The 20,698-nt window shown below is 37.8% G+C and overlaps 1 protein-coding gene across 7 annotated transcripts in view; it reads left to right on the top strand.

Moving 5' to 3' along the window:
• The window catches only part of TSC22D2 (TSC22 domain family member 2), a 57,648-nt gene extending 37,221 nt beyond the window's left edge, over positions 1-20,427 (top strand). For 5 of the 7 annotated variants that reach the window (XR_011388135.1, XR_007908757.2, XR_011388136.1 and 2 more), the window contains 2 exons: positions 12,104-12,155; positions 13,068-20,427. Coding sequence is in view for 2 of the 7 variants with exons in the window: in XM_008266326.4 (XP_008264548.1) it covers positions 12,104-12,155; positions 13,068-13,322 (307 nt within the window). In the remaining 5 variants the exon portion in view is untranslated. Of the gene's footprint in view, positions 1-3,175; positions 10,196-12,103; positions 12,156-13,067 lie in introns of those variants that run through there. The other 2 variants (XR_011388134.1, XR_007908758.2) reach the window with 2 other exon arrangements.
• Positions 20,428-20,698: the final 271 nt, after the last annotated feature.

Here is a 20,698-nt window from a genome sequence, read left to right as displayed (position 1 = left end):
AAGTGGTACAGCCACTCTAATATGGAATGCCAACCTTGGCAAGCAGCAACTTAACCCACTGTGCCACTGTGCTGGCTCCTTATCTCTCCTTTTAAATTTAAATCATCTACCTTCTAAGAGAGACTTTTAAAATCAGTATTGAAAAATACAGATGTTTTACTGGTTAAGGTATTCTTTAATCACAAAATAGTGCTGTTTTTAGAAACCGTAAGCTTCTATGCCAGCAGACTAAAGGAATTGTTTGGAAATATCTACAATGAATACATGAAACTATATTTCACTTTATTCCTTTTTAATGTAACTATATTATTTGAGTTTTTGTCAGGTATGCTAGAAATCAGTTGATAAAATTTGAAATTCTTTCTATTCTTACCCCTCACCTCTTCTGCTTTCTTAGATGCCAGTGTACATCTTAGTCTAGGTAATTGTCAATCACATACTGTCTTTTCAGTCTACAGGAAATAATTAAAAGTAAACCAACACTACAGTGTCTAATTTTCAATTAGGTTTAAAGATTTATTTTGTTTATTTGAAAGACAGTTAGAGAAAGGCAGAGGCAGAGAGAGGTCATCCATCTGCTGATTCACTCCCGAAATGTCCTCAGCATCGAGAGCTGAGCCAATCTGAAGCCAGGGGACAGGAGTTTCTTCTGGGTCTTCCACGTGGGTACAGGGGCCTAAGGACTTGGGCCATCCTCCACTGCTTTCTCAGGCACCTTAGCAGGGAGCTGGATCGGAAGTGGAGCAGCCAGGACTCAAACCGGCACCCATATGGGATGCCAGTAATGCAGGCTGGGGCTTTAACCCACTGTGCTACAGCCCCGCCCCTTCAGTTGGGTTTAAACCCTTTAGTATGTATCCTTCACTTCTCAGTAATATATTACTATAAAATTGCCTGGTTGCTGCTGTGTAAACAGCACAATGAAATCTTTTTAAGTAGAGCCTGCCCTGAACGTGAGCATTTTTACACCTGGGAAAATGCCGCCCTCCTCCTACGAAGGAAATCATCTTCTCATCCATCAAATCTTGTCTAATGTTAGTCTGATAAGAAACCACTAGCTAGAACATGAACCCTTAAGGAGATACAATTCCAGGATCTTAACATTTAAGTATTGAACTTGAAATAAACTCTTCTACTTTATTTGAAGTATTTGGATTGTAATAGTGCAGTTTCTATGCCGATTTCATTTTGTGTCAGTGTTCAGTTTTTCTAGATTAAATTCTTTTATCTTCCATTTTGAATGTTTCAGTAGAAAGAATTTTAGTTCGGCTAGTTTTTAGGTTTTTTTTTAAGGTTTATTTTATTTATTTGAAAGAGTTATTGAGGGAGATAGAAACAGAGAGGTCTTCCATCCACTGGTTTACTCCCCAGATGGCCGCAACAGCTGGAGCTCCGCCTATCCGAAGCCGGGAGCCAGAAGCCTCTTCTGAGTCTCCCACATGGGTGCAGGGGCCCAAGGACTTGGGCCATCTTCTACTGCTTTCCCAGGCTATAGCAGAGAGCTGGATCGGAAGAGGAGCAGCTGGGACTAGAATCAGCGCCCATATGGGATGCTGGCGCTTCAGGCCAGGGCATTAACCTGCTGCGCCACAGCGCTGGCCCCTCAGCTAGATTTTTACACTGTTTCCTTAGATTAACTCATTAAGAAAAAGTTATATCAGAACTTTAGTAATAGATATTAAAATGATGCGCCCAAAAATCATAACTTGGAAATGTGAAGATATCTGGAAAAAGAAGATAATGTTAATATTAATCTTAGCTATATTCTTTGGAATACATTAAAATTTTTCTTGAAAGGCAGGAGACACAGAAAGAGTTTTCATCCTTTGAATCATTCCCCAAATGCCCACAATAGCCAGGGGCAAGGCCAGGCTGAAGCCAGGAGCCAGGCATGGGTGGCAAGGCCTCAAACACTTAGGCCATCACGTGTTGCCTTCTGTGGTACACATTAGCAAGAAGCTAGAGTTTGGAACTTATCTGGATCTGGGACCTGTACCAAGACACTCTGACATGGAATGAGGGCATCCCAATCAGTGCCTTAACTACTACACTGAATGTCCTCCCCTAGAATGCGTTTTTAATAAAACTTTTTTTGTTGTATAAGTTTATGTAGCCTATTGTATCTTAGGTGTTTACCATAAGTTTTTACTATTTGCTTACTAGCTTTACTTTTAATAAATATATAATAGGTATATTGGAAGTTAAAATATTACCTATATCATCTTCTTAGTTGGTTAGACTTCACTCTAAGCCAAGAAATTAAATTTTATAAATAACAAATATCACTTAACATTGATTATTGTTTCAAATGATGAATATAGCACCTTATCTTGGAAAATGAAGTAGTTCCTAGAAGAAGTAGATTTGGTACCTCTTCCCACATTTCTCCCCTTCCTGTTTCCTGTTGTTACTTATGCTTTGTGACATTTGTTCAGGTCTTGAGTTCAGACTGGACAGGGTATGTACTTCATGAGTCATTTTCATTTTGAAATGTCTTTCTTAGTATTCTCTAAAATGTAGTGAAAGTAATTTGACTTCCAACTCTTTTCCCCCATCTGTCTGCCTTCCAAAACAGGGAACTGCCTTGTTGGTTTGTGTGTATGTATCCATCCACGGTTAATGCATCCTACAAATAAAATACATATTCTGTCCCTTCACATAAATGATAATGTGTACACCTCTGTACTTTAATTTTAAGTTCTTCAGCATCTTTTGTTCCCCTCTCAATGCACAGAAAAGCTTCTTCATGGTTTTACATATAAGTGCCTACTATAAAACCAAGTGAATGATTATACTATGATTTATTTAAGCAGTTCCCTATTGATAGAAACCTTGATGTTATAAACAGTGCTATAAAGAATAGCCTTGTAAATACATTATTTCCTAAGTATGTAAAATGTCTGTAAGATAAGTTTCCTGATGTAGGACTGCTGGCCCAAGGAGTAAGTAAATTTGGAGGGGAGAAGGAGAAAAAAAGGTTATCTGTCTTGGAAAGGAATATTCCATTTAGTTTTAATCTGTGTGTTTATTATGACTGAAATGTTGAGTTTTTCTTTTTTAATCTTTCTTGTGAATCCTACCTATTTTTCTCAGACTTTTCATCTTATAAATTCAAGAAGTAGTATATGCTTTAGAGAAATTATTGAAGATGCTTGTTTTTTTTCTATATTTTCAGGCACATAGGTATATACCTTTCCCTTTCTGAAGTATTAAAGAAATTCTTCCTAATGGGCTTTTGCAAAGTCCTTGATACAAATAATGCGACTGACTCTGGACAAAGGAGGTCTGAAGTAGAAGAAGGATTTTATATTGATTTCATGCTTTTTTACAAACACACTTTGGATTTTTTTTTTTACCATATGAATGTTTCTTTTAAAAAAATTTTATTTTGAAATGGATACACAAGAAATTACAGAAAAAAAATAATACAAAGAAGTCTCATGTGTCTTTCTCCAAGTTCCCCCAGTGATGACGTTTTGTGTAACTGTCGAATAGTATCAAAGCCAGGACATTGGTACAGTCCACAACCTGTATCCTTTTTTCCTGTTTTTAAATATTTTTTTCCTGCCAGGAATTTGTGAATTAACCAGATGAAAATAAAATATGCTAACGGAATTTCTGAACAAAGTTTTTGTAAAAGATGCTGACAGTACATATCAGTCATTGTGTGCATACTTAAGTAGTTTTTAAACATTCTTTGGTAAAAGATTTCATCACCATTCTAAGGCTGGTTACTTAAGAAAATAACTGTTTTTTAATTAGCCATTTTATCTGCTTTCTTAAAATTGTTAACTGTTAATAAACTTTTCAGCAGGGCATTTTTGTAGACTTCTAAAAATTTTTAAATTAAATGGAATACTTGCTTTATGTTCGTAAGGCCAACAATTAGAATGTAAGAGGACTTCAAAAACTTTATGGAAAAATTGAATTGAAATATTGTTTTACTGTAAAAAATAATTTTTATACTTGCTTTTTTTTTTTTTTTTTTTTTTTTTTTTTTTTTTTTTTGACAGGCAGAGTGGACAGTGAGAGAGAGAGACAGAGAGAAAGGTCTTCCTTTGCCGTTGGTTCACCCTCCAATGGCCGCCGCGGCCGGCGCACTGCGGCCGGCGCACTGCGCTGATCCGATGGCAGGAGCCTGGAGCCAGGTGCTTTTCCTGGTCTCCCATGGGGTGCAGGGCCCAAGCACCTGGGCCATCCTCCACTGCACTCCCTGGCCACAGCAGAGGGCTGGCCTGGAAGAGGGGCAACCGGGACAGAATCTGGCGCCCCGACCAGGACTAGAACCCGGTGTGCCGGCGCCGCTAGGCGGAGGATTAGCCTAGTGAGCCGCGGCGCCGGCCACTTGCATTTTTCATGAGCATTTTGAAGATTCTTGTATGCATGGATTTCAGATTTTTTGCAACAAAATAAACTCAAATTTTGAAAAATTATTTTTAAGAGAGATCTGTCATCTGCTGTTTAACTCTCCAAATGCCTACAACAGGCAGGGCTGGGCCAGGCCAAAATCATAAGCCAGGAACATATGCAGGCCTCCCATGTGGCTAGCAGGGACCAAGTACTTGAGCCATTACCTGCTGCTTCCCATAGTGCAATATACATTTTCAGGAAGCTGGAATCAGGAATGCAGCTGGGACACAAACCCAGGCAGTTTGATAAGGGTGCATCCCAAGCAGCTTCTCAACTGCACACCAAATGCCCAACCCTAAACTTGTTTTTTGATTTTATTTTTTCATGAACTTTTTGAAATAGTCTTATGCATAAAATGTTTAGTTCTTAGTTTAATTCACTGTTATCTTGTCTACTGTTTTATTTTTTACCATAGAGTTTTACATCTGGTCAGGGATTAAGTCTGTATGTATCTTATCTAGGCTTTTTTAAAAAAGAGTTGTTATTTGCTCTTAAATTAATCGTTAAGCTGTATTTTTTAGTCCCCTCTTAAAGAAGAGTGGTGGATGTTTTAGTATGTTTAACCTTTACAGACTTGCTAAATTATGAACTCATTCAATGTACTCTTTTGCGATTCTTTTCTAAAAAAACAAAGCATGTATTTCTTGGAGAAAAAGTAAAATGTTTTCCAGGTCAGAATTGATGCGTTTTCGTAACAATGATGTTATTACAGCACTTATTTGGGAAAGTAAAGGTGGGGAGAATGAAGGTTCTGGATGATTTAGTAGAAGCAGTATATGATTCCTGAGGACTGGCCAGCAAGAAAGGTTGTAGCTTCTTTTTACTTCTGAGTTTAAAGAATCAGTTTTGTTTGGTTTGGATGAGGGAGCTTGAGAATGAAAGTATCAGATTTACCAGCTCAGAGGAGTTTGTTCTTATTACAAAAGAGTTGACTCTGTAATTTAAGGGTGTACCTTTAATGAGTTTATAATTGCAATTATGACTCAACACCAGCTATAAGGTCTTTTAATATAGCAAACTAAGTTTTTTACATTATTTTGCTTATAAATATATAGAATTTTAAAACAACCTTTGCTTTCTAACAAACCAAAAGGACATGGTTGTTCTTAGAGAATAGGTGAACTCTTCTGGCTGTCCAAAGATCATTGAGCAAATGCCTTTTCCAAGAAGTTACTTCCCTTATTCTCAGAGCTGAAACTTTTCCAGGAATGTGCTAGATTAGATAAGATAAGTATTGTGTATGAACATGGTTTAATCTTTGGATACATGCTTATACTTTACAACTAACACTTGGTGCTTAGTTCAGGCACTCTTCATAATATACATAATCAGAATTTATAGTTGGGGAAACAAAACCATACACTTCACCTTAAGCTAGATTTGAATCATGTCCCTAGCATTGTCTTTGAGCAAGTTACTTAGCCTAGCTTTCTTCAACTGTAAAAAGAGAATGTTGCTTAGGCTTCCTGTAAGGAATCACTAATATGTACCTGCCACAAAGTGGACAGTCATTGAGCATTCTTTTCCTCTATTTGTTGCTTTGTTGATGAACATTTATATCAAGAGGAGGACAGAAGAAAAACAAACTACTCAAATTGTGTCCACTTGGAAAAAGAAAAATTGGCACTGTTTTACCCAAGTAGCCTTAATATTTCTGTCTACATTACAACAGATAAGGAAAGCTCATAAAGAGGTTTTGTTTTGTTTTTAATATGACATCAAATTAGATTTCCCATTGCCTTCACTGATTCTGCCTTCTGAAGTCAGTGGTTCTTAGCTGCCCTCTTGTCTTTACAGCAAAGTTGCAAGTAATGTCTGTGATAAAAATAAGGAGACCTGGGAGGAAAAGCTGTGGTGGGAGCCTGTTGGGATGAGGCAGTCTGAGCAGCATGGAAAGCCAACCCGTATTAGGGTAGCACTGACCTGTCTCGCTACAGCATGATGTTTTAAGTGGATTTCCTTTTCCTGTGAAGTGTGATTGTAATTCGCCTTATTTAAATACTAAATTAAGCTCTTTTTGGTTCTTTGGGGCAGTGACTTCAGTAAATAAAAATTTATCATAAAATTTTATATAGTCTGTATCTTTCCACAGTTTTACATTTCTATTCATTCCCTCCATATCCACAACTTTTAATTCTTCTGTAAATATTATTCAAGGTTTGATTTTATTCTAAAAGAGTTTCCACAGTAAAGAGAATCTTTTTTAAAAAATCTTCCTTTAACTTCAGTTAGCCATTCAGTTTACTGTAGTGGAAGTTGAAAAAATACGAGTCTAAGCACTTCATTTTCCTCATGTTTCTATGGCAGTGATTATAACACTTGGTTTAAATCTCACTTATTTTAGCTTGTGTGTGTGTGTGTGTGTGTGTGTGTTTGAGACACCCTTAATATGAAGTATCTGATTTTTAGAGTATAACCATTATGAGGAACTGAGGAACCTCATACTTCTCTCTCTCTCTCTCTCTCTCTCTCTCTCTCTCTCTCTCTCTCACACACACACACACACACACACACACACACACACACATTATATTGAGAGTCCAAAAAAAGACAAGAAGCCTTCCCTTAGAGAGCTTAAGTTCAGAAACTGCTTAACTATCAAAATGTTACATGGTAAATATAATAATAAAAAGGAAAGCAAAGTAAAACATTTAAGCGAGGGAGAGTTATTCAGTGTTTGAGTTTATCTTTCTCTTTTTTTTTATTTATTTGACAGGTAGAGTTACAGACAGTGAGAGAGAGGGAGACAAAGAGAAAGGTCTTCCTTCTGTTGGTTCACTCCCCAAATGGCCACTACGGCCGGCACTGTGCTGATCCAAAGCCAGGAGCCAGGTGCTTCTTCCTGGTCTCCCATGCGAGTGCATCCTCCTCTGCCCTCCTGGGCCACAGCAGAGTGGACTGGAAGAGGAGCAACTGGGACTAGAACCCGGCACCCATATGGGATGCTGGCGCCGCAGGCAGAGGATTAACCAAGTGAGCCACAGCGCCGGCCCCTATCTTTCTCATTTTAAAAGAGCAAAACACCATGCCGACTTTGAACACAATAGAAAACCCCCTGCTACCCTCCATGAAACAGTATTTTTAGACCATGTTTGCTTAGGACTACCATATTAGTATCTTGATTATCAAACTGACCGTTTAAAGTACTGATTCTCAATCTTCAGTTTCTATCAGAAATCACTTGAAGATCATACTAAAATAGATTATCTTGCCCCATCCCAAGTGTGTCCAAATACTTCCTTTTAAAAAAAAATTATTTGAAAGACAAAGCGACAGAAAGAGAGAGAGACAGATCTTTCACCTGCTGATTCACTCCCTAAATAGCTGAAACAGGTGGAGCTGGGCCAGGCCGAAGCCAGGGGCCAAGAACTTCATCTGGGTCTCCCATGTGGGTGATAAGAGCCTATGCACTTGGGCGGTTGTGTGCCTCCTTCCTATGCACATTAGCAGAGATCCAGATGGGAAGCAGAATAGCTGGGATAGCCACCCCAACGTGGAACGCTGGCTTTGCAGGCAGCAACTTCACCCGCTTTACCACACCCAGGCCCCAAAATAGTTCCATTTCTAACAAGTACCTTGGTGATGCTGATTGATGCTCCTGGTCCAAGGACTATAATTTTAAAATGACCGATTTGTGCAAATTCAAAATATTTGAATGGTTTTCTCATATAAGCCATTACTTGATGCAGATTACCACTATACTCCAGAAGTTTTCTATTTAAAAAAATTGATGCAGATCGAGTTTATCTTTATGGATTTGAGCCCCTGTCAGCACTGTTTGCTCGCTCGCTCGCTCTCTTTTTTTTTTTTTTTTTTTTTTTTTTTGACAGGCAGAGTGGACAGAGAGACAGAGAGAAAGGTCTTCCTTTGCTGTTGGTTCACCCTCCAATGGCCGCTGCGGCCTGCATGCTGCAGCCAGCGCACCGCGCCTATCCGAAGGCAGGAGCCAGGTACTTATCCTGGTCTCCCATGGGGTGCAGGGCCCAAGCACCTGGGCCATCCTCTACTGCACTCCCGGGCCACAGTAGAGAGCTGGCCTGCAAGAGGGGCAACCGGGACAGAATCCGGCACCCCTACCAGGACTAGAACCCGGTGTGCCGGTGCCACAAGGCGGAGGATTAGCCTATTGAGCCCTGGCGCCGGCCAGCACTGTTTGCTCTTTTACCAGAGTGAAACAGATAGGAAACCGCCCTCAAAATGCTCCATCAGAATCATTAGGGGTAGTATAATAGTAAAAGAAATTACTATCAGGTATTGAGTGCTCAGTGTGCCAGCAAGCACACTATTATTTTTTTAAAAGATTTATTTGTTAGGGAGTGAACCAGCAGATGGAAGACTTCCCTCTCTCTCTTCATCTCTCTCCCCTTTCTCCCCCCTCTCTTTATTAGAGAAGCAGAGGCAAGGTCGGGGGGAGGGCATCTTCCATGCTCTGGTTCACTCCCCAAATGGTCGCAGTGACAGGAGCTGGGCTGATCTGAAGCCAGGAGCCAGGAGCTTGGGTTATCTGCTGCTGCTTTCTCAGGCCATAGCAGAGAACTGGATTGGAAGTGGAGAAGCCGGGACTTGAACCAGCGCCCATATAGGATGCTTGCACTGCAGGCATCGGCTTTACCAACTATGCCACAGCACCAGCCCCACACTGAGTACTATTTTACCTCACTTAATTCTTACAGGAATTTTATGAATTAGGGCATGTAACCCTTATTTTAGATTGAACTGCAGAGGGTTGCATATTTTCCCAGGATTCTTACAGAGGATATACGGAAGAGGCAGAATTTGCTGGTCTGCCCTCCTACACTATAAGTATGTGAATATCGGTGGGCCACAGGATGGTTAGGATAATTGGCTCTACCTTAGGAAATCGGAAGGGAGCACAGAAGAGAGGACACTGGATCATGATAAGTGATGAGTAAAAGATAGCCGGATGAATTGGATCTGTGAGCATTTCCAGCTGAGTGGGCAGTTTCTGAAACGCCAAGGAAACCTGCAAGAACATATGTTCCACAGATTGCTGAGTTATATAAGGCCATAACACAGTGAGCCAAAAGGAGTGTAAGAGGAAGAGAGACTATGTAGAGCAGAGGTCAAAGTTTTAAAAATAGAATTATGGGGTTTTTTTATTCATTCTTCTGTAACTGTAAGCCAGTGGTTCTCAAACCATGGTGTGGCTGCACAATCAGCATCGCCTGGGAACTTGTTAGAAATGCACTTTTCTGAAGCCCACCTCATACCTACTGAGTCAGAAACTTTGAAGTGGAGCCCAGCAGTCTGTTTTAGCAAGATCTCTAGATGAGTGCTGCATGCCAAAGTTTGAGTCCACTGCAATAGGTTATTGCATTGTTAAATAATAACTTCCAATAGTCACAAGTCATGATAGTAATAATAATTGTACCTCTAACTGATTGTTAGTATACAAAGCTCAACAGAATTTAAATAATAATAACTTTTTTTCTTTAAAGATTTATTTATCTATTTGAAAGGCAGAGTTACAGAGAGAGGCAGAAAGAGAGATGTTTTCCATTTGCTGGTTCACTCACCAGATGGCTGCAATGGCCAGAGCTGGGCATATCCAAAGCCAGGCGCTTCTTCCGGATCTCCCACGTAGGTGCAGGAGTCCAAGGACTTGGGGCCATCTTCTGCTGCTTTCCCAGGCACATTAGCAGGGAGCTGGATCGGAAGTGGAGCAGCCAGGACTCAAGCCAGCACCCATATGGGATGCTAGCACTGTAGGCGGGGGCTTCACCGGTTACGACACAGCACCAGCCCCAATAATACCTTTTAACAGGTGCATATCTTCAATACGATCCATTTATACCTTGCAAGCCTATTTCCTCTGTTACTGTACAGAGTCTGAGTTGGGACAGCAGTTTGTTAGATCAACATTAAATACTATTTCTTAGCTACAAGAATGATTCGGACATTTGCTGATCATTTTAAACCCCTTTAAGTTTTTTTTTTTTAGTTGCTTGTTGATATATAAAACTGTTTGTTAGCATTTAAACTATTCAGTTTAAACCAGATTTGTTAAAGGAATCAAAAGTCATGAAATAACTTAAAAGTGATTTAATCTTTCCGTAACAAAATAAAACAAAATACAATCTGGGATTCTCAAGCAAACAGTTATATAAATGCCTATCATTTTTGTTTTTCTGGCCAGATTGAAGTTGACATTTGTGGTAAATATATTTACATGGTATCTGTCACGGAGTTTTACATTAAGGCTTATGATTTATGTAGTTCTGTAGTTTATAGTTGCATGTAGTTATACTTTGCTTTACAGGGCTCTCTACAAACATTTAAAGTCCAACATGCATAAAGTACTTGTTAATGAGATGTATATCTTTTCCAGTTATTAGCTATACAGAGCCCCTTTTCATCTTAAAAATTGCAACAAGAGATGTAGTATGCTGTAATTAATGTGGTTCGTGCTCAAGTAAACAAATTTAGTGTTTGCCATCTATAATTCAGAATTTGAAGGATTTAGAATTGGAAAGTTCAATGAGGCATTGACACCAACTCCTTGATTTTACAAACGAGGAAACCAATGTCCAAGAAAGTTAAATAGATGATTTGCTGATGGACATACAGATAGTGAGTCGCAGAGCCAGGATTATGACCAGGTCTTCTCAGATTACACTATAAACGGCATAACTACATTGGACAGTAGATTTCTGAACCTCAATCTGATAGAACATTATGGGTTCATATCATCTAACTAAAATAGTCTTCAGCCATCTTAGAACCAGAATCTTCTCAGGATCTTTATGAAGAGTAGTAATATTTTGAATAAAAATTATTTAAAATTTTATATTGATACAATAAAGTACCAGATTTTTCTTTCCAAGAGTAATAAAAAGTTTTTCAAAATTTGTGAAAATACCAAGAATAGGATATACATTCTTGTTACTGTCATTATTTAAGTTAGTACGTAGGAGAATATACATTTCCGAGGAGGACAATTCAGCATTCTGTGTCATTATCATATAAATGCTGAAGTGATATTTGAATTTGGAATGTACTTACTGCATAGAATACTTTAGATGATTTTCAGGAAAAACTGGTCTCAACCACCTACCTTATTAGGTGTTTTTTTCCAGCAAGTAACCTACAGTCCAAGCATATGGGTCTGCCAAAATGTTAAGCTTGTTAACCAACCCTGCCCAAAAGCCCTCTGAATCATTTTTAGAAACCAGTTCTACAAATTTAAAAATTAAGTGTTAAAATATAAAATGTATAGAAAATGATTATCTCAGATTTAACGCAATAAGTAATCACTGGGATTTCCACATGAAAGGCAATTAGAATTTATAGTTAGTTAATGAAATTTAAAAGATAAGGACAGTACAGCTCATTCAAAATGTGTCCTTTTAAGACCATTTAAAATTGAGAACTGAGAAGAATTAAAAATTACTTTTAAAGTAGCACTCGTATATGAATATATATACCATAGGCAAATTAGAACTGATGAAACTACAAAGTGTTTTGGAAAGTTATCTATTAATCAGACCTTCAAAATTTTTTAAATGGAACCTCTTATTAGTATTAAACTTCTGAGAATAGACTTTAATAAGCTATTTTAAAGTATTATATTTGGTTTTATGGAAAACACAAATGTCTTTTACATTATTTGAAGATTTCGAAGGATGGTTAAATTTTTTAGAATAATTTAATGAAATATTCTAATTTTTTCCAGTGCATCTGGGGGAGGTGTTGTAGCCATTGACAACAAAATAGAACAAGCAATGGTGAGTAAAAGTTTATAGTTCTGTCATTCATAAATTGTTGATTACATGAAGTCCTTGGTTTTTATCTATTCTAGGAAACCAACATCTAGGTTCTTGAAACCAAAGATGACCAAATTATACTTTTTGATAATGAGATTTGGTTGAAGATGGAAAAGACATTAAGAATTTTTAGTTTAGAAATACTACCATTTTAAAAAATCTCAATTTTTCATTAAGAGCTATTTGAGGGAAGACATACATAATTATGTTACCAAAATATTTTAGTATTCAAAATGGATTAGAGATAAGACTATTAGAGTGATAACTTGAGCTGAAAAATCTTTGTCATCTTTTGATCATTTCAGGTACTGTTTCATTCAGCTTTAGTAAGTAGACTTATTCCTGGTTCTGATTTCTGCTGTTATCAATTTTTATGTTCCCATAAATATATCCTGCTCATGGTATATAAAAAATTTTGATTAAAATTTATTAAAGCTGTGGATAAGCTATAAATGAAGATCATCAGCTTTGAACGATTTTTTTAATCCTAAGATTTTTAAAGTCAAAAATGGAAAGTCACTTTCTCTAAATCAGTGCTATGACTCGTATCAGACAGCTTTCCATTGGCATATTCCTTTGTCCTCTAGATCGAACATCTAAGCGTGTGATTTTAAACTTTTGAAAAAATATCAGAGCTTGTAATTGACAACTTAGCAGGCAAATATTTCTTGCAGTCATTCTAAACTTCAAAAGAAAATCCTGCTTTCCATAGGCCCAGTAAAGAAACGTTAAAACAAGAGCAAGAAAATTAATGTAAAAATACCTTACAAGCCACCAAGTAGGAAGCTAATAAACTCCACTTTTGTTTTCTTTTTCTTTTTTTTTTTTTTTCTTTTTTTTTTTTTTTGACATTCCTAATTTTTTTTTCCACAGGACCTGGTGAAAAGCCATTTGATGTATGCAGTAAGAGAAGAAGTGGAAGTTCTAAAGGAACAAATAAAAGAATTAGTAGAAAGAAACTCTTTACTTGAACGGGAAAATGCACTGTTAAAATCTCTTTCCAACAATGATCAGTTATCCCAGCTCCCCGCCCAGCAGGCCAGTCCCGGTAGCACTTCTCAGCAGCAAGCGGCCATAGCACAGCCCTCGCAGCACCCTCCGCAGCAGCCGAATGTCTCCTCCGCATAAAGCTCTCTTAAGCCTCGCGAAGAAAAACTGAAAGCAACCTATCCTGTGTGCCACTGGTGTTCCTGCCACTTTATACGAAAGCAAGTAGCCGTGCTTTGGTTGTGTGTTTGGCCTTCTCAGTATTAGACAATCATTCTGCAGGAGCTTTCCTCTCTCTGAGATGTCATGCAGCGCTGTTGATGTCCAGTTCTATGTCATCAGTCCACAAGGAGAATGATAGATGGGGTTTATTAAAGCGAGCAAAGTCTGCATTTTACCTGGTGCGCATGAGTGGGATCTTTAAGAGTTTCGGTGGCTCTCCCATGTTTCCTATTACCCATGGATTTACCCTGAGCCTTCCTCTCACATTATAAATAACAGTTTATCCAGAGAGCCACTTTCTTTCAATATCAGTAACATTTGCCTACGTAAGTTTTCATTTATTTGTGTTTTATTTATTACAGGGCTGCTATTTTCATAATGTACATGAACAGTGTCACAGAACTTTTTTAATTTTTTTGAATAATTATAAGTATCAGTAAAGGAATTGAAAGACAGGATTGCATTTAATAGATAAACCGTTTAGGCAATAATTGAACAAAAGAATCCTGGCATATTTCTAACACTAATGGCAATTTACCTTTGGTATTTATTTCCAGTAGTAAAGACCCAGCTTGAATGTAAATTTTGTATAGTGTAAGTATGAAGAACATAGTGCAACTGTACAGGTAGCCACCAGTTATTGTGATATAATAAATAATTGGGCTATTTTGATGAAGAAAACTTTGTTCATTTGTTTCTACTTTCTAATAGAGAAATTGCCACGATTCCTCTGCTTTTCAACATTTCGTATGACTTTTTTTTTCGGGTGGGAAATAAAAAGCTGTGAAATTGTTCAACCTACTTTGTAACCAAAGAAGCAAAGCTGTGTAATGGAGTTTTTTTTTTTTTTTATAATGCACATTCTTTATGTATTTTTATTTAGTGTTTTCTTGGTCACAATTTCTTTGCTGTCTAGCATGATCTGCATGACTATAATCTTTGAACCACTCTCGTACCTCATGTTTTTATCCAGCACTCTTATTGTAATATGTACTAGTCTGTGAACAATGTCAAATAAAAAGAGCGAACAGGTAGTATGGTGGAGCTGAGCTAGTGTGCAATACACTAGTTGTAAAAAAAAAAAAATGAAGTGAGCCATCTTTTGTTCATTTAAAATGGTGTTTCGAATTTCGTATGCAGAAAACGTTTTGTTACATTGCAGATTTTAATGTATTTAATAAATGCAACATGCAGATTAAGTGCAGTGTATACTGAGTATTTAAATTAAAATGTACATTTCATAAATACAGTTTCAAGAGAAAGCATCATTTTGTGTATACTAACACGTTAAGTGTATGTCAGAAATTGATGTATAAATATATATTTTAACACATTTTCTGAAATTAAACTGCAGTTTTGTTGAAATATTTGGCTTCATATGTGTTCAGAATTTGACTAGGTTTGTATTTTCACAGTTCAAAATATTCCTTAAATGAAAACTTATGTTATTAATGACTTAATGATAGTTCTTGAACTTTCAAAAGTAAAATAATTTAAAGACTGCAAGAAAAGTGAGCAATATTTGTACTCAATTTCATATTATGTTGATGATATGAGTAGGAAATCCTTGTCTACCAAAACTTTTACTTGAATTCAGAAAGGTGCCTGTAGAAATTAACATGCTCTGTGTGTAGCCAGCTAGCTAATCAGGAGTTAAGGAGAACCAATTAGTTAGCTCTCCATGTTAAAAGCTGATAAGTGTTCTATGTTTGTTCGAAATAAAAACTTAACCATGGTAGCCGCAAACAAAAGGCATAAAATCAGGGTGTACATGGGATTGCCCAAATACTTTATATTCTAGTTGAGCTGCAGGAATGTAGTTCAGTGAACAAAATTTTAATGTTAATTAATGACACTAGAAATACTTAAAGGAACTAAACACAAGGCTGTGGAGTGCGATGCTAAGGAGGCCCCAGGAGGTGAGATACAGTGTGAGATCTTGCTGTCGGAATGGTGACCGGAAGTTCGCTGGATGTGCTGCTCTGTCACTGCCAGAGTGGAAGTTAATGCAGGTGGAGAAAAACTGAATCAGAAAAGATTGGAATTTTTGTGATAAGGTTTGATTCTGAGGATATAAAAACTCTATAAACATAAAGTAATATCAGTCACCGAGGAAGTGATTAATACGTTAAGGAATGCAGTTGTAACTAATGGCAGTTACTGCTACTTTTACATTTAAGAAAAATGATAGGAAAGGAAAGGAAACATGAGTAGCTCACAGAAGAAAGAATGGCAGTTCCTCACGTTTCAGCTCGTAGTAACCTGTGAACTGTGAACACTCTTCACGTGTAGTTGTCATTAAATAGGACAAGGTAGAAAGGCAGGCTTTCCTGTGTACTCTTAAAGTAACCTGGCAATATGTATCAAGAGCCTTAAATACTAATAAACTCCATTTCAGTGACATAAGAAGATACACTCAACTCATGGTGCAGTATTCAAAAATGCAAAATTATTGTAGTTCCTGTCCTCTGCTCTCCCATATTCCCTCCTTCCCTTGGAGCCCACACACCTGCTCCCCTCCCCAGAAAAACGCTGTGCTAGGAAGCTTTTGCATCCAGATTGACTCTCCTGAGGCACACCCCGCACTCCAGAGTCAGGAACACATTTAGAGTGAAAGCTGTTAACACTTCACAGCAACAGATACCTTGTATTTGGAAACAACAAGGGTTCCTCCAACTGATTGGTTTGTGTGTAACTTTCAGTTTTTCCTTGGAGACTTAGGGCCTCCTGCCCCAAATAGGTGGAGCAGTAGTTTTGATTGCAATGAGATGCCAATTTGAGAACACATACGAATGCCCATGTTTTGACATTGTCAGTGCAATGACCATAGGTGAGTTTCCATTTATTTAATTTAGGAAATTTTCTGACTTAGTAATATCAATTATGATTTAAACCTGACTTTCCCTCCAAAGAAAACACATTTAAGTTAGTTCAAATGGGATTTTATAGCTTGACACACACAAAAGTAGGGAGTGGGAGGCACTAAGTATTCAGTTATTTTAACTCATAATGGTGAGTTAAAATTGGATTTATCCACTTTGATATCTAACTTTCTAAGCCAATTGTAAGTATTGATAAGAATGTTTTACAAGCAAGTCCCCAGCGATAGTGATCACTACTGTCATTATTTACAAAAATTCCCAAGGCAGCCATGATTGCTTGAGCTCCAAACTCTGGACCTTTTGAAAAAAATTAAAATTTTTTAATGTAAGATTAGAGTAACCAGAATACCTGTTCTTCATGGAAATTTATCTTTGTATAACTAGAAATAAAACCAATTCATTTTAAGATGATCTGAAATCACTTTTTTAAAGGAAGCTCTTTAGCTTAATGACAGGCATCTTTGTGGCAGGATTCTGTTCTCTTCAGTAATCCTGATAAAAGGACAAAGCCCAGCTCTCAAGATTCACAGTTTCATCCAGGATATATACAAGCCAACTAATACAACGCAGTAAGAATTGTGTGCTGTTAGACACACTCAAGGATGTATGGTTTGTCAGGGTGGGTTTCCTGAAAAAGGTGACACCCGAGGCTTGAAGGTCACAAGAGTTAGCCAAGGGGACGCGCATTACCAACACAAGAAAGACTTAAAGGAGAGAGAGAGCATGAACAGGTCTTACTGGCAGCTACGATCTCAAGGGAGACAGCCACGACTTCCCCATCAACCTTGGCAATCTGGCGTCTATTCAGAAAGTAAAAATGATTTTAAGAAGTTGGATGTTGTACTCAGTTCCAGTGCCAGATGGAAGATAGATTAGCAGGACTGAAAATGGAAGCTAAGAAATAATTGAGATACAACGATGATCCAGAAAAGAGATTGGGAACAGGCAGAGTTGCAGAGGCAATTTTGTGAAGCTCGGGAAGGAAGTCTCGTCTGTACCATTTCTCCCTCCACAAGGAAAAATCCACTCCCGGCATCAGGAGCCCTATTTTCTTGCCCCTTCAAGGAAAAAAAAAAAAATCAAAGAGCCCCAACTCATCCTTGAAAGTGTGGGACAGTCTTTTTACTTCCCATAGTCAAATATTTCTAAGAAATCAAAGTGTTTCCTGTTAATGGAATTTCAAGAATTTAACCAGCGGGTAGGGGAACATAGAAGCGCTTTGGTGGTCGCTTTATGCCTCTGTAAATTCAGCCCTAAAGGTAAACTAAGTTGAATCCTTTTAGGGTGACGGGTCAGCACAGCTCCAAAGCCTTTCCCTGAGAGCTTTCCCTTGCTCCCTGGAAAGGATATGGGTTCTGGCCCCGCTGCAGATAATGACAGCCCAAGTCAGAAGAGGTTTTGTGAGGCTTTGACATAGGCCAATCTCAGCAGACTTGTTTCTTTATGAATTCCCTGCCTATGCAAAACTGGACCATTTTCTTCTAATTCCTTCTGCCTCAAGCCACCCACTAATATATGCTTCTCTTTTACAGCAATACTAATAGTTTACTACGTGGTAATATAGATTTACCTGTATTTACCCTTTTAGACATTCCAGGATACACCCCTGTCTCATTGTCAGTTCCAATTCACACGATTTCTATCCCAAGACCTGCTCTCTGAATGCATGTGTTCTCCTTGTGGATGGAAGGATTGCTATACGAGTGCTTGTATAGCTGTTCACCTAGTAGGGTACAATTAGTATGACCTGCTGTGTTCATAAATGAAAAAGGCTAAGTGAGGCACCATACAAAGCAAGTTAAAGTTCACAGACATCCTTGCTCTTTTTTTTTTTTTTTTAAACAATCATCAAGTAAAAAATAGTCTTTTGGGATTAGTAATACAAAAAAATAAGCTGATATTTTGCACTGGCACGGTCCACTTGATCACTGGATTTGTTCTACAAACCTGGCTGGTGAATGAGCTTTATTTTTCCTTCCCCACCTGAGAAACAGAATAGGCAGTCCAGGCCACCATCTAATGACATGGGACCAGAGTGTTTCCAGACCAAGACCTTGGCCTCAAAAGACAGCCCTTTGAAGGAAGGAAAGGAAAGGTACGCTAACTCAGATCATAAAAATAACTGAGTTTCAAAACAAGGCAATGCCACACTTTGATATGCCCCCACCCCCAAAAAAAGTTCAAATCACCTTTTCATTTCATTTTTTTGCATCCTTGCCTTATTTCCAGATAACTGCAAAGTACTCTCGGCCACTGCAATCCAAAATGTTTTCTAGATCACAGTCCTTGCTGTCATTTCATAGGCAAGCAGTGCATCTATAGATAGATCAGACCTGAGCGTGCAAGGGAATATTTTCTGTATCCTTGGAGAATAGCTAGTCTGTGTCTAATTCTACTTTTATTACACATATATACTTGATCAGGTTGCAGACTTGTATGGACAGAAAAAAATGTATAATTTTGTAAACTCCCAAAAGTGAAGTTTGTGAGAAATTTGAGTTGTATTTTTTCTTTTGTAGAGACACTGTTGAGATGGAATTCAGTTCTATTTCAGTTTTAGGTGCTGCACCCTATATACTAGATGTATGAGGATGGCAAGGTGACTGGAACTTGACTTGTGCCTGTTGTAAATGGAAAAGCTTGAGTGCTGTATCGTTGATTCAGAGTATATGTCATAGTTTGTAGACCTCATGTCATTTGTAAATGTAAGAGTCATATAAATCAACAGAAATATTGCCATTTCGTGTGAAACCTTTTGCCATTGCCAGGAAGCAATTTAAAATCACCAAAACACTTTACCATCAAACAGTACCTTTAGAAAGGGCAACTGAGCAAATCCTCTGCCCTCTTAATGGAGCCTGTGAGGCGTCCCCCGTAGAGGAGAAACTAATCTGAGAGAGGTGTTTACACATTTTTAATACTCTAAGTCTGTAGATAATGGAACGGATTTAAATCAAACTTACCTAGAATAGATGTTGTGTGTCGTGAATTATAGCATCTACCACCTCATAAACAACACTGTTGTAATCTTAGCTGACAAAATCAGCTCTCATTCAATGAATCAAGAATAACTCAGGTGCCTGATGCCAAAAAGAAGTCTCTAACAGAGCTGAGACTCCAGAAATAAACACAAATACACATTGAATAAATGGTATAAGTGACATTTCAAATCAGTAAGGAAAGAATTAATTCCTCAACAAACAGTATTAAGACAGCATCACCATTTGGGGAAGAAATTTATTCTGGCACAAAAATGAATTCCAGCTAGACTAGCAGTGAGTCTTCTGCTTTTTGATCACATATCCCTTATAGAAATTGAAAGCTGTAAAAACACATAGAAGCACATAGCTTTACAAATAAGTCACAACGATAACTGCTTCTCGGCCTTTTGGCTAAGATCAAGTATAGTACAAATAAGTCACAACAAGATGTTCAACCTCAGCAAAATCAGGAAATTTGCACATTTAGAACACAAGACATTATCTCAGGTCAAACTGGCAAACATTAAAAACATAAATCAAGATATGGCAAGGGTGCAGTAGAACAAGAATCCTATGTTGCTGGTAAGTGTACAAAAATTGGCATGGCCACTTTTAAAAGCAATTTGATAATATCTATGGAAATTCAAAATTCACATGCCCTGTGACCCAGTAATTTGAATTTTTAGTATATACCCCAAAGAAACACCTATGTCCATAAAGCAGATAGTTCAGTGACGTCAGTTGCACCTTTGCTTGTAAGATATGAAAAAGCAAAATACCCATAAAAGATAGGGAATATGGTATACACTATATGATATTAGATGATGAAGAATGTACTGACACGGGCAGCTCTCCAGGACACAATGTTAAGTATTAAAAGTTTCCAGGAAAAAAAAAAAAGGACCATACATAAGATACCATTGGTGTTCAATCACATGCTACGCACATTCAAACACATACAAATACTGTATATTGTACTTCTTAAGTACATGTTCATGTATTATATAAATATAGAGAGACGTTCTGAAAGGATACTAACCAAACAGTTAACAATAGTTTGGTGGCGTGCATAGCTTTACCTGTAATGTTTGATGTTTTTGAATATGCATTCATATATTGTTTGTGTAATGACAAATTAATAAATTAGAAATAAAATAAAAATAGAAGGTGTTTTCTTGTTGTCTGCTGCTAATATCTCGCCTGTTCTGGCTCTCATCATTCTCAACTTTCTGTCCTTAGGAATTTTTTTTTAATTTTATTTATTTGAAACACAGACAAATAGAGAAGCTCTCTTTCACTGGACTGAACCAAGGCTGAAGCCCGGAGCTGGGAACTCAGTCCAAGTCTAGTGTATGACGGCAAGAACCCAGTTAGCTGAGCCGTCCTCACTGCCTTCCAAGGGTCTGCATTAGCAGGAAGCTGGAGTCAGGAG

This window comes from Oryctolagus cuniculus, chromosome 4 (genome assembly GCF_964237555.1).
Source record: "Oryctolagus cuniculus chromosome 4, mOryCun1.1, whole genome shotgun sequence".
In the NCBI taxonomy this organism is placed as follows: domain Eukaryota; kingdom Metazoa; phylum Chordata; class Mammalia; order Lagomorpha; family Leporidae; genus Oryctolagus; species Oryctolagus cuniculus.
This window is presented reverse-complemented; position numbering and strand designations above follow the sequence as displayed.